Source organism: Gambusia affinis, linkage group LG24, assembly GCF_019740435.1.
Source record: "Gambusia affinis linkage group LG24, SWU_Gaff_1.0, whole genome shotgun sequence".
In the NCBI taxonomy this organism is placed as follows: Eukaryota; Metazoa; Chordata; class Actinopteri; order Cyprinodontiformes; family Poeciliidae; genus Gambusia; species Gambusia affinis.
In genome coordinates this window covers 8,855,903-8,879,139 of record NC_057891.1, presented here as the reverse complement: position 1 = coordinate 8,879,139, position 23,237 = coordinate 8,855,903, and the positions used below count along the sequence as shown (strand labels likewise).

Sequence of the window (23,237 nt, the reverse complement as noted above, 5' to 3'; positions counted from 1 at the left end):
TGAGGTTGAGAGAAAGGCCACAAATATTGAGGAGAAGAACGACTGCAGCATGTGCCTCTAATGTAACTCTACGTCTGTGCCCTCATTGTTTTCAGAGGATTAACATCATATTCAGTAATTAAAGGATTAATGAAAGCCCGTTTCTCAGGGGGAGATGCCTGTTGGTCCAATGTTTTTATGCACCAGATCATGGACATTTTTAGTTACATACAGCAAACCTCTGACACCAAAAACGCTTTCAGACTGAAATGCATTACATAGAGAATCAGGAAATTCTCCAAAATGTTGCTTTCTGTTGTCCCGTATTTTAAAACCCGCAATATGTCTCGTTTTGCTGCTCCAGGGGGATCCACAGCTGCAAGCCAACCACTGAAGTGAGCAAAGCCTAATTATGAAGTTGAAAGATGTGGACAAAAGCTGAAGAACAGAAACCTTCACTTAGTTTTCAGTCTATACCTGGGGATCCCCTACCAAGAATAATCCGACTCACACTGGGAATCGTGAGTGTAAAACAGAAATAAAACATCGCAGTACATGGAAAGTAGCTCATGGGGTCGTGTGATGGCATTCCTGCTTCGGGATCTGAATAATTTGTTGTAATTTCTAAGAAAATTAAAAAATAAAAAAATCTGAAGAGGACCATCTAACAATCAGTTGGTGATCTTATTCAAATCATAACAAGTCCAACAGAATGTTTTTTAAAGTGGCCTAGTCAAAGCCCAAACATAAATCTGCTGTGGCGTGTGATCAAGTAGAACACTCACGCCCAAAAACCATTGAATGTGACTAACTTTAAACAATTCTGCAATGAACAGCAGCAAATCTGTCAGTTCTTTTACTGAAAATGAAGCAACCTGAGAAGTTTATTATTAAACATTTTAATCAATTAGAGGGTTTTCCAAGTTGAACTTCCTTTTAACAGTTTGGAAACATGTGGAAAACATCCAGACAAGAAGGGATTTTAGTCCCAATATCATCACACAAGTGTCAATTTTCATTTTTTGTGCCACTACCCAGACACTAATCCTAGATTGTCATCCCCATGCCCGCTTCGGGTTTATAATATCACCGTAACTGTTATGTAAATCTCCCGTTTTCTACTCCTGCTCTTGTCTCTCTTGGTGCAACGGCGTCACACCAGAAGCCCCGAAGCTCTAAACGGGGCTGCCACCTTGAATCTCATACTATCTCTGCATCCTCCAATGGTTTTCAGGTGTAGACAACAAAGAAGCAGCTCAGCCGAGCCCCTGCAGCCCCTCCATAGATTACATAATTCAGATCGGTCCTCCTGGCTTTGGAGGAGAACCACACACAGGTTAAGCAGGGATATGGCAGCAGCTGAAGTCACAGGAAAAATTTGCATCAATGGCTTATTGACTATATGGAACGTGATTAGAGTAAACTATGATGTGCTGATGTGCACAAATTTAGGTTTACTCCTGGAATGTGTTGCACCAATTTCAAAATTAACAAATAGACACCAATTAAAATCTAAATCTTATTTGTGAAGCTTAATGCAAAAACATGGAGATATGCTTTTAAAACTGATACATGTTGCAGAGTTGGGATGTTTACATAGCTTCATAACTGTAGAAGACCATGTTTACAAATAGCATTGCATCCCACACCAGTACTACTCCATCTACATCCCCACCTGCTCTAAATGACTTAACCACTACACCCTACGTCATCCACTCACTTCCACGCACACACCTTTGTTAGCTGGGCTATCTTCTTGCTCATCTTCAGATGCAGGTCTGGAGTGTATTCCAGCGTTAAGCTCCCGTCGTAAAACATGCCGGACCCTGTTGGAGACTGGGTGTATTTGCTGGTCGAGGTGTTGTACGGAGGTTGCCAGCCTGCCCCCGTCGCCATTTTCGCCGGGAATAAAGCCAAGTGCGACGGTGTGAATTAGAGTAAGATGGAGCGGGAGCCGCCACACGCGTCCAGTCCTCCCATTGTTGTCGCGACTGCAGAGATAATCTTTCTGCTTCAGAGAGGAGGAAACGAGCTCGGGACGGGGAGAGCGGCGCGAGAACGCTCCGTCGCACGCATTCTCAGCGGGCGCGAGCGGCTGGAGTGATGAGAGGGAGGCGGAGACGCGCGCCAGATGCTGGTCCAATAGCGCGCGTTCAAGGCCAGATGACTTACATCAAAACAAAGTATTCTGAAAAATATTGTACATTTCTCACTTCGTTTATGGGCTAAAATATAAAAAAATATTAAAGCTACAAGCTAAAAACAATAAAAGTTAAATAGGTAAATTGTTTCCAGAAGAAAACATATTTCGTCAAAAAAAAGAGAGAGAAGCAAATAGATAACAGTTTTTACAGTTTTGATAAATCTGTAAATTAATAGTGCCCAAAGTAAGCGTGTCAATGTTCTTCAGAAGCCTTCTGTTGAGCCATGAATGTGCCGAACACAATTTTGAGAATGCAATTAAAATGCCAACAGAATAAGTTTGAAAATTGGGTATTACTGACTTTGTCAATTTGTCAAATATATCACGTAAAAATAAATAGAAAATATATAAAGTTCCTGAGGAAAACCAGTTGGAAATTATATTTTTTCTAATTAAAGTAAAATAAGACTATTTTAATTGTGAGTACAAGGAATTTTTTTTTCTTTTTTAAAATGTGGAGAAAATGGTTTAACCAGGCCAAATTATTTGAGGGTAAAATCTTAATGCAGAATAATCACATAAAAATTAATGAGAATAAAATATGAGTAGGCTCAATATGCCAAAATAGTTCACTGCAGCATCGATCAATCCTACACTGACCTCTACTGGTTGAAAGTTTTAAATACAGTACAAAAAGAAATAAGATTTTTTTAACTTTAATTTTATTATTATTTTTTCTTGTCAAATAGAAAACAAGGTGAAAGTTGTTCAACTTTATATTTTCACCTTTTTATTTTTGAGTATACATCATTTTTTTACTTTGGATTTTAATATGCCCTCTGCAAAAGTTTTAATAACCCTTAAACCTTTTTTTTTTTTAACATGTTTACACACAGACAACCTCAAACATACTTTATTCAGATTTTCTGTAATATACCAACACAAAGTAGCTGATAGTTTTGAAGTTGACTTTATGCTTGTAGTTGACAGAATTTGGGCAGAACAGCTTACATGTTCGGCTTTATAACCCAAATAGTTAACTATCACAAAACAATCTTCCACTTGTTTATCCCTGTTAGTTAAATGTAGTAAGATATTAGACATCACTTTTGGTAGTGATAAATATCCAAATAGCTTGCCATACATGGAGCTCTCCACATCTACATTCGTTTCAATTGTGCGTCATTTCCTGCAGATGGCAGTACATCCTTGCCAATAAAACTTACGGGCTGCAGATGCCATGAAGAGGAGCAAATATAAGGAGTGATGAGAATCTGTTGAGCAAATCTATTTTTATTTTAACCTACCAGCAGCCAATTTTCCTCACCACCTCACCCACAACCCCAAGCCCAATCTCCGTCTTCTATCCCCCATTTGAGAGGCCTGTCCTTCATGAGGAAGTCACCTCTGCCCCGCAAGACGTCCGTCATCCTGTGCGCCTGCTTTTTCTTCATTCTTACAGCCGCTGCAGGTCTGTAGCAGCGTTCAATTTAGCATCTGTCTTGTTTAAAGACCTGACTTTGTGACATGACATGACTATACATGGACATTAAAATTCTTTTGAACATTAAAGTGTGACAAAAGAGCAAAAAAAGGAGAAATCTGTGTGATGGAAAATTACTACAAGGCAGTTAAAACTTGTTCACAGCACAACATGAGTCGATGTGTCTGCGTCTCAGCATGTAATGAGAAAAGCAGTCAGTGACATCAAACATAACTCGCTTTTTGCCTTTGAAAGTGATTTGAAAAGAAGTTCACTCAGACTGGTTTCCTCTCCTAGAGACATTTGGGAATCCCGGAGTAGCTAAAGTGCAGCAGGTGTGAAAACTTTAGAGCCTTGATGTTCCAGACACTCTGAAGTGATGACAAAGTGATGCTTTTGTTATATAAGAGGCATTCTAAATCAAGCAGGGATTCCCACATGAGTTTTTCTTACAAAAATGGATGAAGGTTCTGGTCAGCCCAAAACAGCCACGGGCAGTTTTATGGTATATACACTGAAACGTAAAATAAATGTGATAATCATGCTGTAAACTTTCACATTTCTTTTCTTTTTTTTTGTAGGTGAGAGAAATGTAGGACCACCTGACTAGAAGGGATCTTGTCAGCTGAAACCAAAAGAAAATGCTCTCTTGCTCAAAATAAAATCCATGCGCAAAGAAATATATAATTTGGATGCTCAGTACCTCTGCTTAGTTAAAAATGTGTAAATTAAATACATTTTATGGTCGAAGTGAAGAACTGATGAACTGATGTCATCAAGGCTGGTTACCAAACATCTCATTTCATTTGAAGATGAACAAAATGTAAATACAAATTTAAACACAATTGGTACGGATGAACTGAAGTTACTTTTTCTTTAATCAATCAAGACAAGATCTGCCTCCTAATCAACCTTCTGATGGCATAAACCAACTAATCACGGTCTGTTTCAATGTGTCTGTTTGTATCCTACTTGAATTTTTCCTTCTTTAATCAAGTTCTTAATTAAAGTTCTCCTTTGGAGAGGTTTATTTGGATTCTGTTGTGCAGCAGGAAAACGTTGAGCGGCAACCCTGAATGGTTTTCAGGAAAATCTGGCAACAATAAACCACATGGAAGTGGTTTGTGAAGAGCATCAAGCGGCATATTGGAATTGGCAAAGTTTATCATCAAAGGTCTTTTTGCAGACATTTTGAGTCAAGTCGCAATAAAACACTTATAGAAATCTGGTTGGTGTCTGCAATTAAGATGAGAAGTCCTGATGTTTCCTGCAGAATGGCTGTCTTATCTGCTACTTCTGCTCCAAAAATGATTGCCTGGCTGAAACTCTATATATTATGCTATACGATGAACCCAACCTTACCAGGTGGCTCCATGCAGTGCTGCCTCAACTGTCATCATCCGAGTCAACTGCAGAGGGAAGAAGCGGGAAAGAAAATCGAATGCGTCACGTTGAGGTGCACCTGGAAAGCAAATGGAAAGCTTCAGAATTGGGATCAAAATACCAGCTGGTCAACCTGGATAAACGTAAAACAGAAGTATGAGATTCATTACTTTGGTGCGCTTTTAAAAAGTTTGTATTTTGTGAAATTCCGCAGTGGGAATCCAAATACTTTGTTTAATATGACTTGATTATCTTTACTGTCGAACTCAGATCAAATCTGTATATATGCTGTATATTCTTATTCAGATCACCTGTTTCCTCTCACCCATTCTATATGATTTCATGGGTTCATAATCCATAAAACCCTGAGATAACAGATAATAGAGATAATAGCTTAATATGGAAACATCTCCATATCATGATACCTAAGCTGGAAGTTCTCCTTGGAGTGACTCTGAAAACACCTACATGAAAAATTAACATTAATACATAAGGCATATTTCAGTCGTTAATTGCAAAATTAATTTAGTCTTGATGAATCTTTTTAATATGCCAAATCCTGTCTGAGCTGCTCATTTGGTTCTGGAAGTGACAAATTCAGCAGCTTCAAGTGTGAAACGCGACAGACTGAGATGGTAGTATCTTATTATTATTATTATTATTATTATTATTATTATTATTATTATTAATAATAATAATAATAATAATAATAATAATAATAATAATAATAATAATAATAATAATAATAATAATAATGAAACTTTCACCATCATTCACCAGGAGATTAAAGAATGGGAGGTGAGGAAAGACTGAATGTCAAAGAGACAGAAAAATGGGGGAGGGGGGAGACAAAAAAAGAGAAAGGAAAAGCTTTTTCAGTCAGCATGCTGAGGAGGGCGAATGTTTGGAGTGAAGAAAGTGTTTGAGCTGCAAAGGAGGAGAGGAAGAGAGAGGCAAAGGGGGAGGTGAGAGGGGTGGCATTGCAGCACATCCGTGCGTAAATGTGACCATCCTCGCCGCGGTCCCTCCATCCCTCCATCCCCTCCGTCCTCGCCCCCCTTTGCCTGCCTCCAGCGGCTCCATCTCTCCGCCTCTGCGAGCCGGGATCACCCGCGCGGTGCTCGGCGGAAACAACCACGGACCGTGGAGTCCCGGCTGTCTCGGCTCGGCGCCCTCCTCCAGGGCTTGGGAGGAGCGCCGGGGAACTCCTCCAGGTTCCTGCCGGGCTTCGTGACCACCGCCGCGGAGAGCCATGGCTCGGAGCGCAGGGAGAGACGCGGCTCGACGCGCTCCCGGATGCCGGTGATGCGGGGTCTGATTGCGCCTCAGAACACCTTCCTGGACACCATCGCCACTCGGTTCGATGGGACCCGTAAGTGCACTAATCTCTGTACTTCAGTGCGAAATCGCCTTTTCTATCACTTTAGGGACTTCTTTTACTTCTGCTCTTGGTCAGATTTGTTTATTGTAGAAATATAAAAACTCTGAAAAAAACAATAACGTGCTGATTTGGGGAAATAAATCATGGTGAGTTAATCCAAAGAAGTAAACTTGTGTCGGTCTGGTTGCTAATATGAAGACAGAGAGATTCCTACTTATGCATGCAGCAAAGAAGTTGTGAAAAAAATGGACATAAGAAGTGCTAAGTGACCTGTCTAATCTACAAGGATTTTCACAAAAGATTAAAAAAATATAGAATAGAAAGTAGTAATCATATATTTTTCAACATGTAATCTAGTACCAACTCGCATGTGATAAACCAACATAAAGTAGTGGAGAAGTGAAGAAGGTCGTTTTCGCAAATAAAAATCTGTAAGGTGTGGCATGCATACCTCTAAAGAGAACCCAGTGCAACCAGCTATTTCAACTTATCTTTATTTAAATAAACAGTGTTCATACATATTATAATTCCTTGTTTGTGCACATTCTCTTCGCCAACAAAGGCGATAACCTAATTACTAATTAAAGTCCAAACGTGTGTAATTTAAAAGCTGTAAGACAAGCCATGGAGGAGGAACATGACAGCAAAATGAAAGAGCTGTAAGATTAATGGGGAAAACTGTCACATGGTGAAACACGGTGGCGGTAGCATCATGATGGCCAGCAGGAAAATAACTAATGGAACTGCATAGGTCGAAGCATTTAGAATGGTCCAATCAAAGTCTGGATCTAAATCCAATTGAGAAACAAAGTTAATAGAAATGCACAAAAGGAAAAGGTCAAGGTGCATTCACTTTATACTCAGGATGCTAATAATTGTGTATCCTTTTCCAGCTTCGTCACAATCACGCACTACTTTGTGTCGGTCTATCTCATCAAATGCAAATTACATTCAACTATAGTCATAATAAATTCAGTACACTACAAACCTGAGGTATAAGATCCAACACAATCCATAGAAACAGACCAGCGACTGAGGCAAGGCAGAAAACAACAAGAGAAATATGAATGGTTTAAATTTTGTCTTCAGAATCAGAAGACAAACCAGATTTGAGGCCACTCTGTCGAAGGCTTACCTTTTAAAATTGTGAGCAAGTTTGCTTCCTCCCCCCGCATCCCTCCCAAAACAACCAAAAAAACACTCAATTTAGTGGAAAAACCAGGTCATCATTTTACTATGCAAATGTCTGGTCTCCTGACAGCATCTGTGGTGAGAATCCATTCAGCTCCTGCATAATGTACTACCGTCCTTTTAATCTATAGTGGTAATTAATTAATTTATAATTTATTCTAAGGCGTATGCTGAAATGTTTGAAGGTGACAACAGTCTGTCATACTTCCACACAGCGCCGCTTTTAATCCACATCCAAACATGCCAGTCAGTCAGTCGGTTGGTTGTCAGGGCAGGACAGGTAGGGGGTGTGGGAAAGAGAAATTGACTGCCAGGCTCCGATTAGCAGCTTGTTCCCACTTCTGTCGCTGTAGTGTGTAATTTTTCAAAGATTTAATCATTTCCTGTCCAATCTGGCGATGTCCTGAGCCGTTTTTGACTCCGGTTTTTATCGACTTTCAATCAACCTTCGCCGCAGAGTCGGCCTCAAGCCTTGGCTGTGCGTTAAACCCCGCCAGCTTCGCACATCTGCAGACTTAAATCTTCCACCGATTCCTCTCGCTCAGAACATCTGCGGAGCTGAATTTCCAAGTCTCGCCAAAGACTTGGAAATTCATAACTCCAAAAATAACAATCAGCGGAGCAACAGAGCAGATTTGAATCAACACGATGAGGGGGTTCTCGAGGTCATTCATAAACACTGCCAAACATCTCTCATCCAAATACTATTCACCTGGTTTGCTCTCGCTGCAAATCCCAGCTCATCCCTCTGAGAATTAACCCCACATTTAGTGTAAAGAGACTCCTGTCAATCAATACGCACACCGTCATTGTTTCAGTTTAAGCGTCTTACGTAACGAGGTCCTGAAGGCGCATGCCAACAAGCATGGAGGCGCTTTGTTCTGAAATGAAGATCCAAACCACAGGAAATGTATATTTATAAATTTATTTACAAAATAAACACTGCTGGTGTTGGCCACAGTCATATTTTTGCTTCCATAATATGGAGTAATCAGTCAAATACTGATGATCAGGGATATCTGGGAGAATTGTGTTTTCTGTCTGTCTTAGAAGCTAATCAATAATCAATACCCATTTATTCAGCATTGACCATAGTTAAATAGTTTTGTCAACTATTAATTTACATCTTACGTCTTCTGTGCTCATTGCTGATGGCGACAGTTTGTCTTTATTCGCAATTGCTAAGCTTAAGCTGAGTAAGATTTATTAACGGTTTCATACATTTTGCAACCTGAGCAATTTCAAAACCTTTATTTAGTTAATTGTGTCAAAATGTCTTTAAAAACTCTTGAAAAGAGTTCTATAGTCCAGTTTGGGAATTTAAACCCACAAGCCTTCCTAATTCAGTTCAGTTCATTCAATGAAATTCATATCTGGATCATCGCGATCCGTCTTCTTTCCTCCTCGATTCCTGGTGACATAGATGTGGCTTGAGCCTCACATCTGCAGTCAGCTGCAAGCAAAAAACCGAATTAAGGCGTTATCCGGGCTAACCCCACATCACCCCGAGGGATGAAATTGTCCCTCTGGACAGACTGCAGGTGTGTTCTGCAGGTAGATAAGTGAGGCTTATTTTTTATTCCCAAGAGCCTGAAGAGAAGGCTGCTGATAATTTGGCTCATGCCTCCTCTGATTCATTCGGATTCCTCCACAATGTGGTTCTCTGCTCTCTCATTTTCAAGTGTTTAATCAGAAAAAGGTTTCACTGTGCATTGAGAGGTTGGTGTGCTGGTTGCCTAAGAGATAAAGTCCTGAAGTGGTGAAGTCTAACCTTGACAATACGAGTTTGTCACTGTGATTTTCCCCAATCCCTACAGTTTCTTTGATCTGCAGCCAGAGACCATATATATTTACATATTTTAGATGCGAATGCAGGCGGGATAAAAATGCAAACGATGTCATTTAAAGTGTCAGTTTGACTTTGCGTTTGGATTAAAAAAAAACAAAAAACAGCTCAAATCTGTACTGTGTGATACGAATGAGGGTTGAAAAAGTTAGAAACCTGGACGATGAGCGCAGATAGCAATACTTCAAAAGACTATATCGTCACTTTCCTTTGTAGTTGTGTTGAGATATGTTTTGAAAAAGTATTAAAAAGAAAAAAAAGAAAAGAAAAGGCACAAAGAAGTCAAGAAAGCAGCTTATCTTGCAGAAGCGTGGTGATGATACTTTTTTGAAATGCTGAACTTGGGGATCAAAGCAAAACTAAAATGATGCCCAAGGCTAAAGTAGTGAGAGGAAAATCTCCAAGGCAAATTTTTGTTTTGTAGAAACTGAAGTTTATCCAGTAAGGAGGAGGAAGTCTTGAGAAATAACAGTGGGGAGAGGTTTGGAGACCTAACACACCAGCAACCTATGGAGAAATTTAAAAGCTGCGTCTGATTGCAATCCACCGAATATGTTATTTCAAAAGTTTAAAATTATTAGCATTCTGAAGATGCTTCAACTATTTTACCATCATCTGAAAAATGGAACACAACAGATTTGTGATGATAACAGACAAAAAAGAAGTCTAGCCAGTGAACACCAACTGGCTTTTATGCAAACAACTTGCAATTTTCTGAAATACTGGTTAAACTATGATCCAACTTTGTTCCTTTGTTTAATGTCATGGATAAGTATAATCAAGTGATCACCAAGATGGTTTTTACATCAAGCCAAGTATCAAATTAAATTCCAAAGTACTTTATTGATCCCGAAGGGAAATCAATCCTATTCTCCTGGAGCGTTGGTTAGGAACAGGTGCATCATGGATCAAATAACTAACAATCTGATCTGTTAACATGGAAATCAGCACTCATGTTTGGGATTTAGGATCTCTAATTCAGACGCTAACGTTCCCAGTGCAGCTGAACCGTAGTATCAGTTCCAAACGCTGTCATGCTGAGCGACCACTGCTATCTTTTTTAAACACGGCATAGTATCTGATGTGCAAAGATATCCGTACGCTGTGCATGTTTGAGATAACAGCAAAAAAATAAAAAATGAACGATTGAAGTCTCTTCCAATGTGCATGATGCAACCCAGGGCAACCCAACAAGACGAGCGCATAGTTTTACGTCGCTAGGTAGGTCGCACATTAGAGACAGAGCGGTGAGGATGAATGCTAACACAACATATCTCCTGTTAGCGTTGGTAGAATCAAGAGGTTTTGCAATTGCTGTGGAAAGCTAGGGAAACTTCATCATCGAAAAGGCATCGTATTTTAAAAATCTAATAGAGGAAGTGAAACAGTTGCTTTCAAGCTATTGTGATAATCACTGCGGAGGAAGTTTGACCCACTTGCAGAATCCTTGCAATTCAGTCACACTTGGGAGTGTTTCAGGCTGTTTATAGGTGAACCTGCAGATCATTGTTCTGTTACAGAACCCACTGACCCACTGGGCTTGAATTGAACATCTCAAACCATCACACTACCACCAGCATGCTTAACTGTTGGTCCATCTTTTGTAGATCTCCCACAAATTATCAATTTTTGCAACTGTTTCTTCCACACGTTTTCCTTCCACTCGATTTTCTATTCATATGCTTGTGAACAGCCAGCTTATTTTAGCACAGACCTTCTCGTGGGTGGCCTAACTAAAGCGTTTCTGTACTTTTATTGGTGTTTTGTAACTAGAACTTATTGAGAAAGTGAATTTATGTTATTGAAATTATCATCAAAAGAAACTGTGTGTAATGGATCATGTTTGAGTTTCGCTTACTGAACTGGATTGCTCTTATTTATTTATTTATTTTTTGTGATTCCATGTGGCATCATATGCTGATTCACCTTCAAGCTTAGCATCGATTACACCGACAGTGTAACCACATTTTATTTTTTTTTTTTACAAAAAGACCCAAAACAAAACAAATGGATCAATGAGTGGAAAACAATTTAAAATATTTAAATGCAAAGATCTGAGTTAGTATTATTGCGTGTTCTTGCATTTATTGCATCAGGAGTTGAAATAAAAATGTCTTTGAGTGCAATACTTGATGATTTATTTTTTATTTTTTACATTTTGTCAAGCCACAACCAGCATATATACTTTATATTTCTAGGATTTGTCATGGCAGATCAACATGTGGTAGTGTGCAGCTGTGAAATGTGAAAGAAAAGATTTTTTTTTTCAAATGGTTTTTTATGTAAAAATCTGAAAAGTGTGGTTTTTATTTGCATTTAGCCTCATTTATTTTAATACCCCTATGATAATAGAATTAATTCTTCTTTTTAAGAAAATCACAGGTCAAATATCAACATTTGAACCTGGAAAAATATTGCCCTTTAGAGAAACAAGAGAAGCTAATTTTAAGACTTTAACATCTTTAACATGGATACCTTTGTAGCGTTATCTGCTACAGGTAAGATATTTACTGCCCATAATCTCTCAAGAAAAGCCCAATGTAAAAAAAAATTATTACTCAAGCAAAGACTGGGTTACTTTGCCTAAACAATACAATGTTCATCTTTTCTGCCAGTTAATCTTCCCAAAAGCACAAGACTTTTTTTTTTTCTCTGCAAAGTGATTCATCCAATCCTATTATACTCTCTCACACTCTTTAAAGTCTCTGGTGGCGTCATACTTATGGCTCAGAATCACAGTGAGCCTCCACCCCCTGCTTCATCACACAGCCTCTTGAACAATCAGACAATATTACAGCCTTTCCCCCGTCTATTTAGCACACCTGCTGGAAATGACACGCTCAAGGAGACGACAACGCCGTCGCTGTTGTCGGCCTAAATCCGTCTGACTCACTGCACTTTGCGTTCTGTGCCAAGTTCCTCTACTGCTCGGAGATCTGTATTATGTTTGCAAGACCTGAGCAGTAGGTAGAAGCTGGGAAAAAAGATTAATAGCTCACACGGAAAATTATTAAAATGAAAGTTTAACCGCTCAATCGGGTGAATCTGAACAGGGACAAGTCAGGCGCTTTTTAAGTGGGGTTTTGAGGAGAAGATGTTAGCAGTCACTGTTTCATCTGCTTCAGATCTGTATTTCCTCAAGGCTAAAGATCCAATCCGACTTATTTCACCCAGCACGTTTAAAAACAACAAGTGTTTGATCAAAGAGAGGACAATAAAGAGAATAAGTAAAAACAGCAGCTGAAGTAAAAACAGATAAAAACAGTGTTAGGTGCAAGCAAGTCATGCTGTGTGGAACTGTAGGGAAAAAGTGATGAGATTTCAAAAGGGATCTAAAAGAAGACATGAAATACAGAATATAATAATGAAGATGTGAGGTAATAAAGGTGTGGATGATGCTTTCAAAATCCTGTATGGACAAATTTTATAAAATATCTGACAAATCTAAGGTCCAGTATTTAATTTTTTTTTTTAAGGAAAGAAAGGTTTGAAAATTGAACAAACGGATGAATCAAGACCTGTTCTGTTTTGTTTTTAAATCGACACCTGCACTACAGCAGTGTGGCCCCTGCTGTAAACCCTCAGAAGGGGCCACACTTGTTGCAAGACTTTGTTAACAACAGTCAGGACACAAGGTGGATAACTCATTGTCACAAATGAACCCAGACCAAATAAAACCTGAAGGTAAAGAAATATTATAATGGTTTAAAAAAAAGTAATTAAAGTAGGTGAAAGGTCAAATCTGACATGTTTGTGTGCACTGCACTGCATTACCATATAACCCTTGATCAGCTGCTGTATAAATAATACAACTCACTTCAAACTCTAGGATTACATATTATTTGCTTTTTCATAACAAAAACAAAGTTGCAGATAAAATCTTTGATTATTTATTCTAACTTTAGAAGCGTATCACTTACAAGTCAACTATGTTGTAATGAGCAATTCTCATTTACAAGCTACAAAACCTCCCCCCTTGCACACGTGCTTCCTTCAGCACTGAGAGGCTGTTTGTCAGACTCGTGTTTAGATTAACGTTCTTTGTTAATATACAAATCATAAAACTTCATTATCCGCCGTTCGTCGTCTCTGCTGATCTCTGCCCTGTCCGCTCGTCTTCTCGCTCCCATCATTTATTCTCCTGCCTGTTCCGCTTGTCTTTTTATTGCTCGCATTCTTCAAAGCGAGCGCTCCAGTTTTCCAGATTCATTTATGTTGGGACTTTAATTATCTCCCTTGAAAATGAATGATTCGTCGGTTTCACCTCTTTACATTTCATTATGTCCTCAGTCCAGATTGCTCCAATACCTCAGGCTGTCAAGTCGCTCATCAAAACTGCCTGATAACTTTATAGTTGTTCAGGAGCACGCAATCGTTTTGATTCGCAATCAGTGCCAGCGGAAAACTTTAAAAAATATTCTTGTTTTTGCTCTGACTCTTTTCCAAACTAAAAAAAGTCTGCTGAAAGTGATTGAGTTGTTGTTCCCATCTAAAGCTGTAGAAATGTTTTTACAATTAGTTCAAAATGTAGAACTTATGTCAAAACTGTCCATATTTCTAGAAGGATTCATGGAGTTTTGAGTGGTACTATATTTTCAGACTCAGCAGAAATCGTCGATCAACATTTACTTGTTTATCTATGTGTGGACTTTCTTCATTTTGTTGTGCATCTTGGAATTAAATGTCTATTTTTAGCCTCAGGAAAACTCTTTGTCTGTATGAAAATATACATAAATGAAATCTGAATGAGGGATGTTGGAGAAAAAAAATCCCTCTGCTGGTGTGGGAATGAATGTGTGGATGAAAACTGAACTGTAAAATGTTCAATTTATGTTATAAAGATTAAATAATAAGATGGAGCACAAAAAAATAACAATTTCCAAATTCCGACCTTGAGAACCCTGTTAATGTTATAATAGCTGCAGGCTGATGACATTTTCTTATAACACCCTCTGCCCCGTCGCTACAGGTTATCTTTGTAGCCCAAAGCAATATATTTTTGGATTTATGCAGCAACGCTTCTCTAAAATAAAGCGCTGTAGAGGGAATAGAGGTGGTAGAGCAGAGGTGTTGTGAGCTAAACCGTATAAGAAGAGAAACAAGGGAGAGAATGGTAGTGATGTGGAGTTCATTGAAAATCAGGAGGCTTGCTAAATTCTCCTCAAAGACTCGCCTTCAAAGTGGGATGAATTGCTTTCCAGAGCTTAGACCCAAATGCAGAAGGAGACCAAGAGAAGATGTTCTTGCATAAATGTTGCCTTCTGTGAATTAGCATGAAATCCTGGGGAAATTGTAGGTCAAGACCTCTCGACTTAATAAATCATGAGAAGCGTGAAAATGACGGGGCGAGAAGCGCAATTCATCTACAAAGAGGCGCTTCACAACTGCCCCACATTCATCCGGCTGGCTTTGTTTATGAACAGCGGGAAGGAAAACCCAGATGTTTCTTCTGAAAATTAACGCAGTAATTACATGATGCTGTTGTTTTTGTTGTTCATCACATTTACGCGGTTACAATTGTTGTCTCATCAATACAAAAAAAAATATATTTTCCCCCAAAAGCCTTGATTTTTTTGTCATCTCTTCTTGAATTTGTTCTGTCAGTCTACTTTATGTCATTAGTCTGGTTTGTCACGTATCTGTCCAAAAGAAAAATTTATTTACCTAGCTTACCATTGTCTGACACACACAAAAAAATTGAGTGATGATTTAAAGCAACTAAGTGTGAAGGGACAAAAGCAACAACAAAAACACGAACCCTGTGGTGCCACTAACTGTCTTCTCCTTCTCTGTGTGCTGTTTTTGTTTTCTTCCGTCTACCCAGACAGTAACTTCGTTCTTGGAAACGCGCAGGTCCAGTCCGTCTTCCCCATCGTCTACTGCTCCGATGGCTTCTGCGAGCTGACCGGCTTCGCCCGCGGCGAGCTGATGCAGAAGAGCTGCATGTGTCACTTCCTGTACGGCGGTGAGACCAGCGACCGGATCACCTCACAGATGCAGAAGGCTCTGGACGAACGGCGGGAGTTCAAGACTGAGATCGTTCTGTACAAGAAGAGCGGTAAGGGGACGTCTCTGTCACACTCAATCATCTTTGATCCACACATAAATATATATTTAAAAGATGATGTTTATGTTTGCACTTCTTCAACAAAAGGCTCCAAGTTCTGGTGCCTGCTGGACATAGTTCCCATCAAGAATGAGAAGAGCGAAGTGGTTCTCTTCCTGGTTTCGCACAAGGACATCACAGAAAATAAGGACCTGGACCGGGGCAATGATTCTGACACCGGTGAGCGAGAAAATGAGAAAAAGAAAAAAAAAATCCAATTCCACTGTAATTCACATGAAATGATTCAGTGGATAGATTGCAGCTGAGCTTTTATTAAGAAGGGAGTTTGGTAAGAAGTAAAAAAAAAAATTCCAGAAATTTATTGGGTTCCTCCAGCTGTTTCGCTTTGGTTATGAATCCTCCTTTCTGCTCAGGACTTCCTCCCATTTTGGTGAATAAACATGCCAAGGTGGTGATATTTGTGCATGATGGCAGCCAGGCCAATATGCTAAATACATTAAAATGTGGACACTGTGCAATAATAATAATAAAAGAATCTGTGGTATTTCATTTGCAAACACAGGAATTGTAGGAAAAGTTCAGTCTGCATCTTTTCTTTCTGTGGATTAGAACTGAATGAAGACGATCAAAAGAGACCTAAATTATGAAAGTGCACCATCATCTTCAAATACAAACTTCTGAAAATGTTACATTTCTTTCTGTAAGCCTTTCTCCCTCACCCAGAATCTTTGCAAATATACGCTTCCGGAAGGAATGGGATTGTTCTGAGGAGGTGATTGATTTGATACTGCTTGTTCGTGAGGAAGTCTGGCCTTTACCTATGAGGAAAGGCCAGGAAAACTTTTGTCAACGCTCCGGATTCCCTGGTCCTTCCCTCCGCAGTCAACAATTGCGCATTCCTTGCAAGATGCTGCTCGGCTCTTTGACAACCATAGTCATTAATCCCTGCAACAGCAGCAGAGGGTTGTAAGAAGATAGCATTGCGTTTCCACAGAGCTGCTTCCTGCCTTTGCAATGCAGTCAGAAGAAGCAACTGATAAATGCAACACTGAAAGACAAGCTAAGGCCTGCAAATGCAGAAACTGAGACCAATGAAAGCTTTGTGGGTGCTGTTTAAAACTAATTTAATTTATTTTTTTTTTTGAAGTATTTATATGGAAGTCAAAGGAGACAAGACTTAATAAGATTTAACAATGTATCATGTACAATTTGTGGTTCAGTATTTGCAAATTGTTCTGTGGTTTTACGTGAATACTGAACCATGAATAATTTGCCTTGTTGGACTTTTTTGGGGATTTTTTTTCAGATGAGGAAACGGGCCTGGAGGTCCATCAGGTCAGTCGACCCCCGGGGTGCAACATGGAGCGCCGGCGCAGTCGTGCCGTCCTCTACCATCTCTCTGGTCATCTCCAGAAACAAGACAAAACCAAAAGCAAACTGAAAATCAACAATGTGAGACATACTGTGTTTGAACATCATTGTTGTAATCCAGGTGGATGGGTGGGAGAGATTGAAGGGGTGACCCGTTAGAACAAGTATTTGCTTTGAGCCTTCAAACTTTTTATGGTTTCTAGGGTGATGTTTTGGTTACACGTGCTTCTCTGTTTGAAGAGTGTTCTCGGAGCCAATGCCAACCCAATCCCAGAGTATAAGGTGGCCGACGTCCAAATGTCCCGCTTCATCCTCCTTCACTATGGTGCGTTCAAGGCCGGCTGGGACTGGCTCATCCTTCTGGCCACCTTCTACGTAGCCGTCACTGTTCCCTACAACGTCTGCTTCACCGCTGTGGAGATACGAGAAGACGGCGCCTCAGCGGCCAGAAACCCTCCAAGTGTCAGCGACATCTTGGTGGAGATACTTTTCATCATCGGTAAGGTTTCTGTCTCATGTGCATTTATTTATTCAATTGTTTTACTTTGGCAGAAGCATTACTGACCTTTCATCCTTGGTTATTTTTTTACGATGGATCGCACTCTACCTACATCTTATTATTTCCTTTCCAACACCGCAAATTTGAGGTGTGCCATGTAATCGGATTCCTTGAAGCGCTGTACAGTTTAGTCAGCATATGTTATCCGTTACCCTCAGCCCTTGAAACAGCTCCCTCTGTCACAATTTGCCGTTGGCTGTCCGAGTGATTTATTTCCCTGAACGATTTCACAAACCAGGTCAAGCTCACATCCCATCCATAACAAACTCCAGATCTTGGTGAGCACAGTTTGCCCCTGAGTTTTATTTTTTCATATCAGTAATCTGGGTCAACCTGAGAGTGAAATTTGTGGTACCTGACCAGGTGTATGGAAAGATAACTTCTGTTTGGGAAGGAGAAATACTCAGTACTCACTGATAACTTGTCGTACACATAAAGCAATGAAATCTTCCATGTTTTTTGAGTTTCTTGGGACGAAAATAACTAAATAATAAATATATAAATAATAAAAGCTGAATGTGTTCAGTTATTTTCCTATGACATAAAAGCTTTGTTTATCTAAGACGCAAAATTTCAAAGACAGAAGAAGTGCGTAAGAGTGTAAATACGTTTTTACAGCACTGTACATCTATTATGTGCTGCTGATTTAACTGTTCACAGCCTTACCACACTACATACACTGGCACCAATTTACTGTTTGCCACAGGAAGTTGTATAAATGGTGTCTGTAAAGATCCTGTTAGCTATATGGGAGTTTAAATGGCTTCTTTCATAAAGCCGCTGCAGGAAGTTTGTGTAAATTTAAATTTAGGCTATCTGGTAGCTCTTTTTTTACTTCTGGTGGTGTTAGATTTGATCGGTTTTGGTTTGGAAATTTGTATTTTTTTTCCCAATCCTCCTTGTTTTATTAAAGTTCGCCAGCCAAGCTACTAGTTTTTGCTGAACATTCCCCATATGGCAAAACAATAGGTTTTAAAAATAAGCGCATGTCCCAATATTTTGTGCAGCAGAATAATCTTTCCTAAAAAAAGAGCTTCATATGAAATTCTTGTCTATAATGAGTATTTGTAAACTTGTTATTGGAGCTATGTAGAATAAATTCAATAAATCATTTTGTTTATGGTCATCTGCATCCATTTCAGCAGGACTTGGTTTTCGGTCTCAACAGTGCACTGTGCATCCACCTATGACTGTCGCTGCCTCTCTGTTCATACACCCTGTGTTTACGTTGCAGATATTGTACTAAATTTCAGAACGACCTACGTTAGCACATCTGGGCAGGTCGTGTACGACGCCCGCTCCATTTGCATTCATTACGTCACGTCCTGGCTGTTTGTGGATCTGATTGCAGCCTTGCCCTTTGACCTTCTGTACGCCTTCAACATCAGTGTGGTGAGTCTGATGCATTAAAGACGTCCATAAGCCGACAGGCCTCTCTTGTAGGAAACGCAAAAGGTCACTCCTTCACTTTCCCCACTTAAATGCGCAGATGTCATTCTTTTTTACCCCCGGTAGCCTCCCACCGCTGTTAGTCTCTCTACAGGCATTGACTTAAGTAGACTTTAAATAAGGCTGCAAATGCTCGGCTAACACCATGGCAACAAAATTATATCAAGTGCGCGCAATTCGAGTGTGGACAACAGTATTTCCCTGACTTCCAGCTCTTTCAAAGTGTGTTTTACTGTTGCTTCAAGGCAGAAAAAACCCGAAGAATTCAAGCTTCATTGTGAAACTCCTCATTAGTTAGCTGGTGATTAGTCTGATAAATGAGGAGGCTGAGGATAAATTACAGTTTAAAGGAACCAGATTAAATAAATGATGCCAAGCGGATGCAAGCTGTTGAAAATGCAAACTGAACTGTGGGGAGCATCACTAGATCTTTTAGACCTCTACAAAATAAATGGCAATGAAATTATTACACATCAGAGAACATACAATAAATTTATAACCCTGCAACTCTTCCACATTGTGTTGAGTCACAGCAACGGAATTTGACTCTATTTTTTCTAGAATTTATGCGATAAACCAACACAACGTAGTGCATTTTGCCAATGAAAATCAAAAAAGCAGCCAAGAGGCCCATGGTAGCTCTGGAATAGCTGCAGAGATCCACCACTCAGCCTCAGCGTAAGCAGGTTTAGTTTTCAGACCACCTGTTGCTACTCAAAAGAAAAACAAACATGATGCTGCAGGAAAATCCAATCTATGATAACTGCAACAGGGTCCCAGTTTCAGCAAAAACATATTTATCCATCACTAATCTCTGATCAGATGCTTATTTAATCTATTATACGGCATTGATTCTAATTTCTAACGTTTTCTGACTGCAGGCTGATTAAAGTCAGAAACAGTTTTCTCCATCTCAGAATAACTGATCACTTCCTGATATCCAATTCTTCTTACTGGTTTCATTTTATTGGACTTCAACCTTTTCCCAGAACTTTGGGGTCCACCTGCTGAAGACGGTGCGCCTCCTTCGGCTTCTTCGCCTCCTGCAGAAGCTGGATCGTTACTCCCAGTACAGCGCCGTGGTCCTCACGCTGCTCATGTCCACATTTGCCCTCCTGGCACACTGGATGGCCTGTGTCTGGTACTTCATCGGGCGCAGCGAGATTGAGACCAATAACCCCGCCTCCTGGGACATAGGTTGGTCTATTAGTTTGCTTGGATGGATGGATGGATGTCTTTCTATCATAGTACGTCTAACATAATAAGTCATTCATCATTCGTCCTGATGATCAACCATCATCTTAGCTGAACTCTTGTCTTCATCTGTTGTTCAAAGTCTGAAGTTTTTTCCCTGAGGCTCAGTGAAAAGTCAAAAGTACTGATGTACGTATCTCAGCGGCTGTCTCTGGTATTTAGAAACTCAATTGCTGAACCTTTCCAGAAAGCTCATGTATCACCAGACATAAGATGGTCCTTCATAGTTTGTAGCATGTGAATTACTTCCCAGCAGAGCATCCAGGCATTAGGTGTTTGCCTGTTCTCTTCCTGAGAAAACACTTCTAATTCTGGAGAGCCGTTCCTCCTCCCACTGCGCTCACCAGTGCTAAACAACAACACAATGAAGGTGTATATGTACTGCTCCGGGGATTTAAATCAGAAAACTGTGATAAAAAAGGTCGCGACCGGTCATGAAGAAATGGAAAGGTCTCTGCTTGGATGCAAATATGACCATAGACTGGGGGTGGGCTGCAGCGCAGATGGTGAAGAGGGTCAGCCATTAATCAGAGGGTGTGTAATTGAGCAAGATAAAACTGCTTCCGATGGGCAGAGCAGTGCTCCTACACTCAGGGTTAATGAGTATGTGGGTGCATGGCTTTTAAAACGTCGCAAAATACAATCACAAATTCAGAATCCTTCATTTGTAAGCCTCAGCTGCTTTCATATTGTGATAAGTGTGAGCAAGTCTTTTAAAAACATACCAGACTGTGAAATATAACCATCTAATGACAATATAAACTCTTAATTTAAAGGCGAGACAAAATAATAATAAAAATGCTAAGTTCTGGGATAAGAGCCAGAAAGTTCCAGGAAAGTAGTTGGCAAGTAACCATTAAGTCTTGAGGAAGAAATCGTTGAGTTTTGGTTTAGTAAAGGCCATAAAATTCTTATTCGTTTCCACGCCAAAAGAAGTGACTCTATTCCATCAACTGAGCTTCCTTAGGCTGCAAACCTTTTACCATTTCAGTATTAGGAAGTTATTTACTTACTGTATGTGTCTACCTAACTAAATTTTTCTAATTTCTACCAATGTTTCCTTCCAAACAATAAATAAAAATGTTGCATCTTCACTAAAACGAATAGGTGACCAATCTAATCCACGCACAAAAATAAATGCATCCTGATAATCTCCTGAAATGTTAGAGAGCCATTACTGTCTATCTGAATTCACAAACATGACAAAGTTCCTGCTGCACTCCAAACATTGTTTTCACTGCAAAACCTTAAAGAAAAGGTCACCTATGTATTCTCATTAAGCTAACGACCTCCTCTGGACGGCCCCTCTTCTCCCACCAGGCTGGCTCCATGAACTGGCCAAACGTCTGGGAACGCCATACTTCCTGACTCCTCTCACCTCCCTGCTGGGCGTTTCTGATTCCCCTCACGGCGCAGTGACAGCCGCCAACTCCAGTCACTGGAACGCTTCGGGGCTGGAGGCGCTGAATGTGACGGGGGCGGCGGGCCCGAGCCAGTGGAACGGCACCAGAACCAGACTGAGGATGTTGAACGGCTCGGGGATGATGTTGAGCGGGGGGCCGTCTGTCAGGAGCTCCTACGTGACGTCGCTGTACTTCGCTCTGAGCAGTCTCACCAGCGTGGGCTTCGGCAACGTCTCGGCCAACACCGACTCCGAGAAGATCTTCTCGATTTGCACCATGCTGATCGGAGGTGAGCCAAACCTCAACAGCTGTACTGAGGATTATCTTCATAATCTGATGAGTGATATGTTAAAAAATTTATACATTTGGCAGATTTTCCTTTTAAGTTAGGTTAACATCCACTCCAAAGCTCACTGGCATTATCAAATCTTCATATCAACCATTAAAGCTTTTCTGCTCCTTCTGCTGGTGTTTTATGTAGATTATATGTCAATTGGATGTTTGAGAGGAAAACCAAGATCAGCCTAACATCACAAATGCAAACACATGCCGTTTTCTGAACATACCGCTAAGTATGACAACAGAACCCGATTAAAGGGAATTGCCTTATGAAATCTTTGAAATACTCCTCTAGTGGAGGTTTCAGCAGGAGAGAATATAAACAATATACGAAAAACAACAAGACAAGAGCTCGTGTAAAGCCAGTCTATCCCTTCTGCTGTCTCCTCCGTAGCCTTAATGCATGCTGTGGTTTTCGGAAATGTGACGGCCATCATTCAGAGGATGTACTCGCGTCGTTCCCTCTACCACACCCGCACCAAGGACCTGAAGGACTTCATCCGTGTGCATCGGCTACCGAAGGCCTTGGAGCAGCGCATGATGGAGTGCTTCCAGACAACCTGGTCCGTCAACAACGGCATCGACGTCAGCGAGGTAGGAGGGCTCAACTGCATGAGCCAGACATGGAACATTGCACCTTCAGACACCAAATGCTGAGGTAACGTACGCAAACGTCGAGACATTCAGGAACGACTCCAACATGTTATGTCTCTCATTATGTGGCATTCAGAAAATATAAATACTATTAAGAAGAAAAGCTGTTTGTAAATGTTTGGTTTTCGAAAGGCCAAATGTCCAGCAATCACTTCAATTCTTTGAAATGTGTCAAAAAGCGTAAAACGTTGTCATGTGGATTGACTTTGCATGTAGCAATAGGATTAATTTTATCTGACGCCTCCTTTCAGTGGACAGGGAGGATTTGGGTTGAAGTTTGGCTCCCATCATGCTGGAGTGATTCTTAATTTAACAGATTAATGAACAGACATGAAGTTCAGACTTGGTTGGGCCTTTCCAGGAATTCAAATCCAGATAATTCTTTTTTTTTTTTTAAATGTTCAGACGATGGTAAGCAGACAGTGTAGTAAGAAGAAGGAATAACTTGCGTTCCATAGATTCGATTTGACTTTCTGTGCTCTGAAAAAATTATTTGTCTCCTTACAGACTTATTTCTCTTTTCTTTTCTTCATGTCACATGTAAATTTGGCAGATTATCAAACTAATTTTAATATAACTCAAAGATAACCTGATTTAATTATGATTTTTCTATCCAAATTAACCAATTTCCACAGATTCAGGAGATTTTTTGCCTTTTACATGTTGTGAGACAGGTGCTAGTGTAGGTCTGGTAGTAAGTAGAAATTATTTTAAAAAGGCATTTAGTCTTACTCA

At 40.1% G+C, this 23,237-nt stretch overlaps 2 protein-coding genes across 10 annotated transcripts in view; one reads left to right on the top strand and one right to left on the bottom strand.

The window, feature by feature from the left end:
• Nucleotides 1–2,063, bottom strand: part of fam184aa (family with sequence similarity 184 member Aa) — a 35,511-nt gene extending 33,448 nt beyond the window's left edge. For all 7 annotated transcript variants that reach the window (XM_044109249.1, XM_044109247.1, XM_044109251.1 and 4 more), the window contains exon 1: nt 1,714–2,063. In XM_044109249.1, coding sequence (XP_043965184.1) covers nt 1,714–1,875 — 162 coding nt within the window. In that variant the 5' untranslated portion in view covers nt 1,876–2,063. The remainder of the gene's footprint in view (nt 1–1,713) is intronic.
• A 3,860-nt stretch (nt 2,064–5,923) lies between these two features.
• LOC122826893 (potassium voltage-gated channel subfamily H member 3-like) overlaps nt 5,924–23,237 on the top strand; it is a 31,158-nt gene continuing 13,844 nt past the window's right edge. For 2 of the 3 annotated variants that reach the window (XM_044109242.1, XM_044109241.1), the window contains exons 1-9: nt 5,924–6,360; nt 15,231–15,464; nt 15,561–15,692; nt 16,780–16,925; nt 17,085–17,343; nt 18,638–18,795; nt 19,842–20,049; nt 21,427–21,798; nt 22,243–22,442. In XM_044109242.1, the coding sequence (XP_043965177.1) occupies nt 6,285–6,360; nt 15,231–15,464; nt 15,561–15,692; nt 16,780–16,925; nt 17,085–17,343; nt 18,638–18,795; nt 19,842–20,049; nt 21,427–21,798; nt 22,243–22,442 (1,785 nt within the window). In that variant the 5' untranslated portion in view covers nt 5,924–6,284. The remainder of the gene's footprint in view (nt 6,361–15,230; nt 15,465–15,560; nt 15,693–16,779; nt 16,926–17,084; nt 17,344–18,637; nt 18,796–19,841; nt 20,050–21,426; nt 21,799–22,242; nt 22,443–23,237) is intronic. The other variant, XM_044109244.1, reaches the window with a different exon arrangement.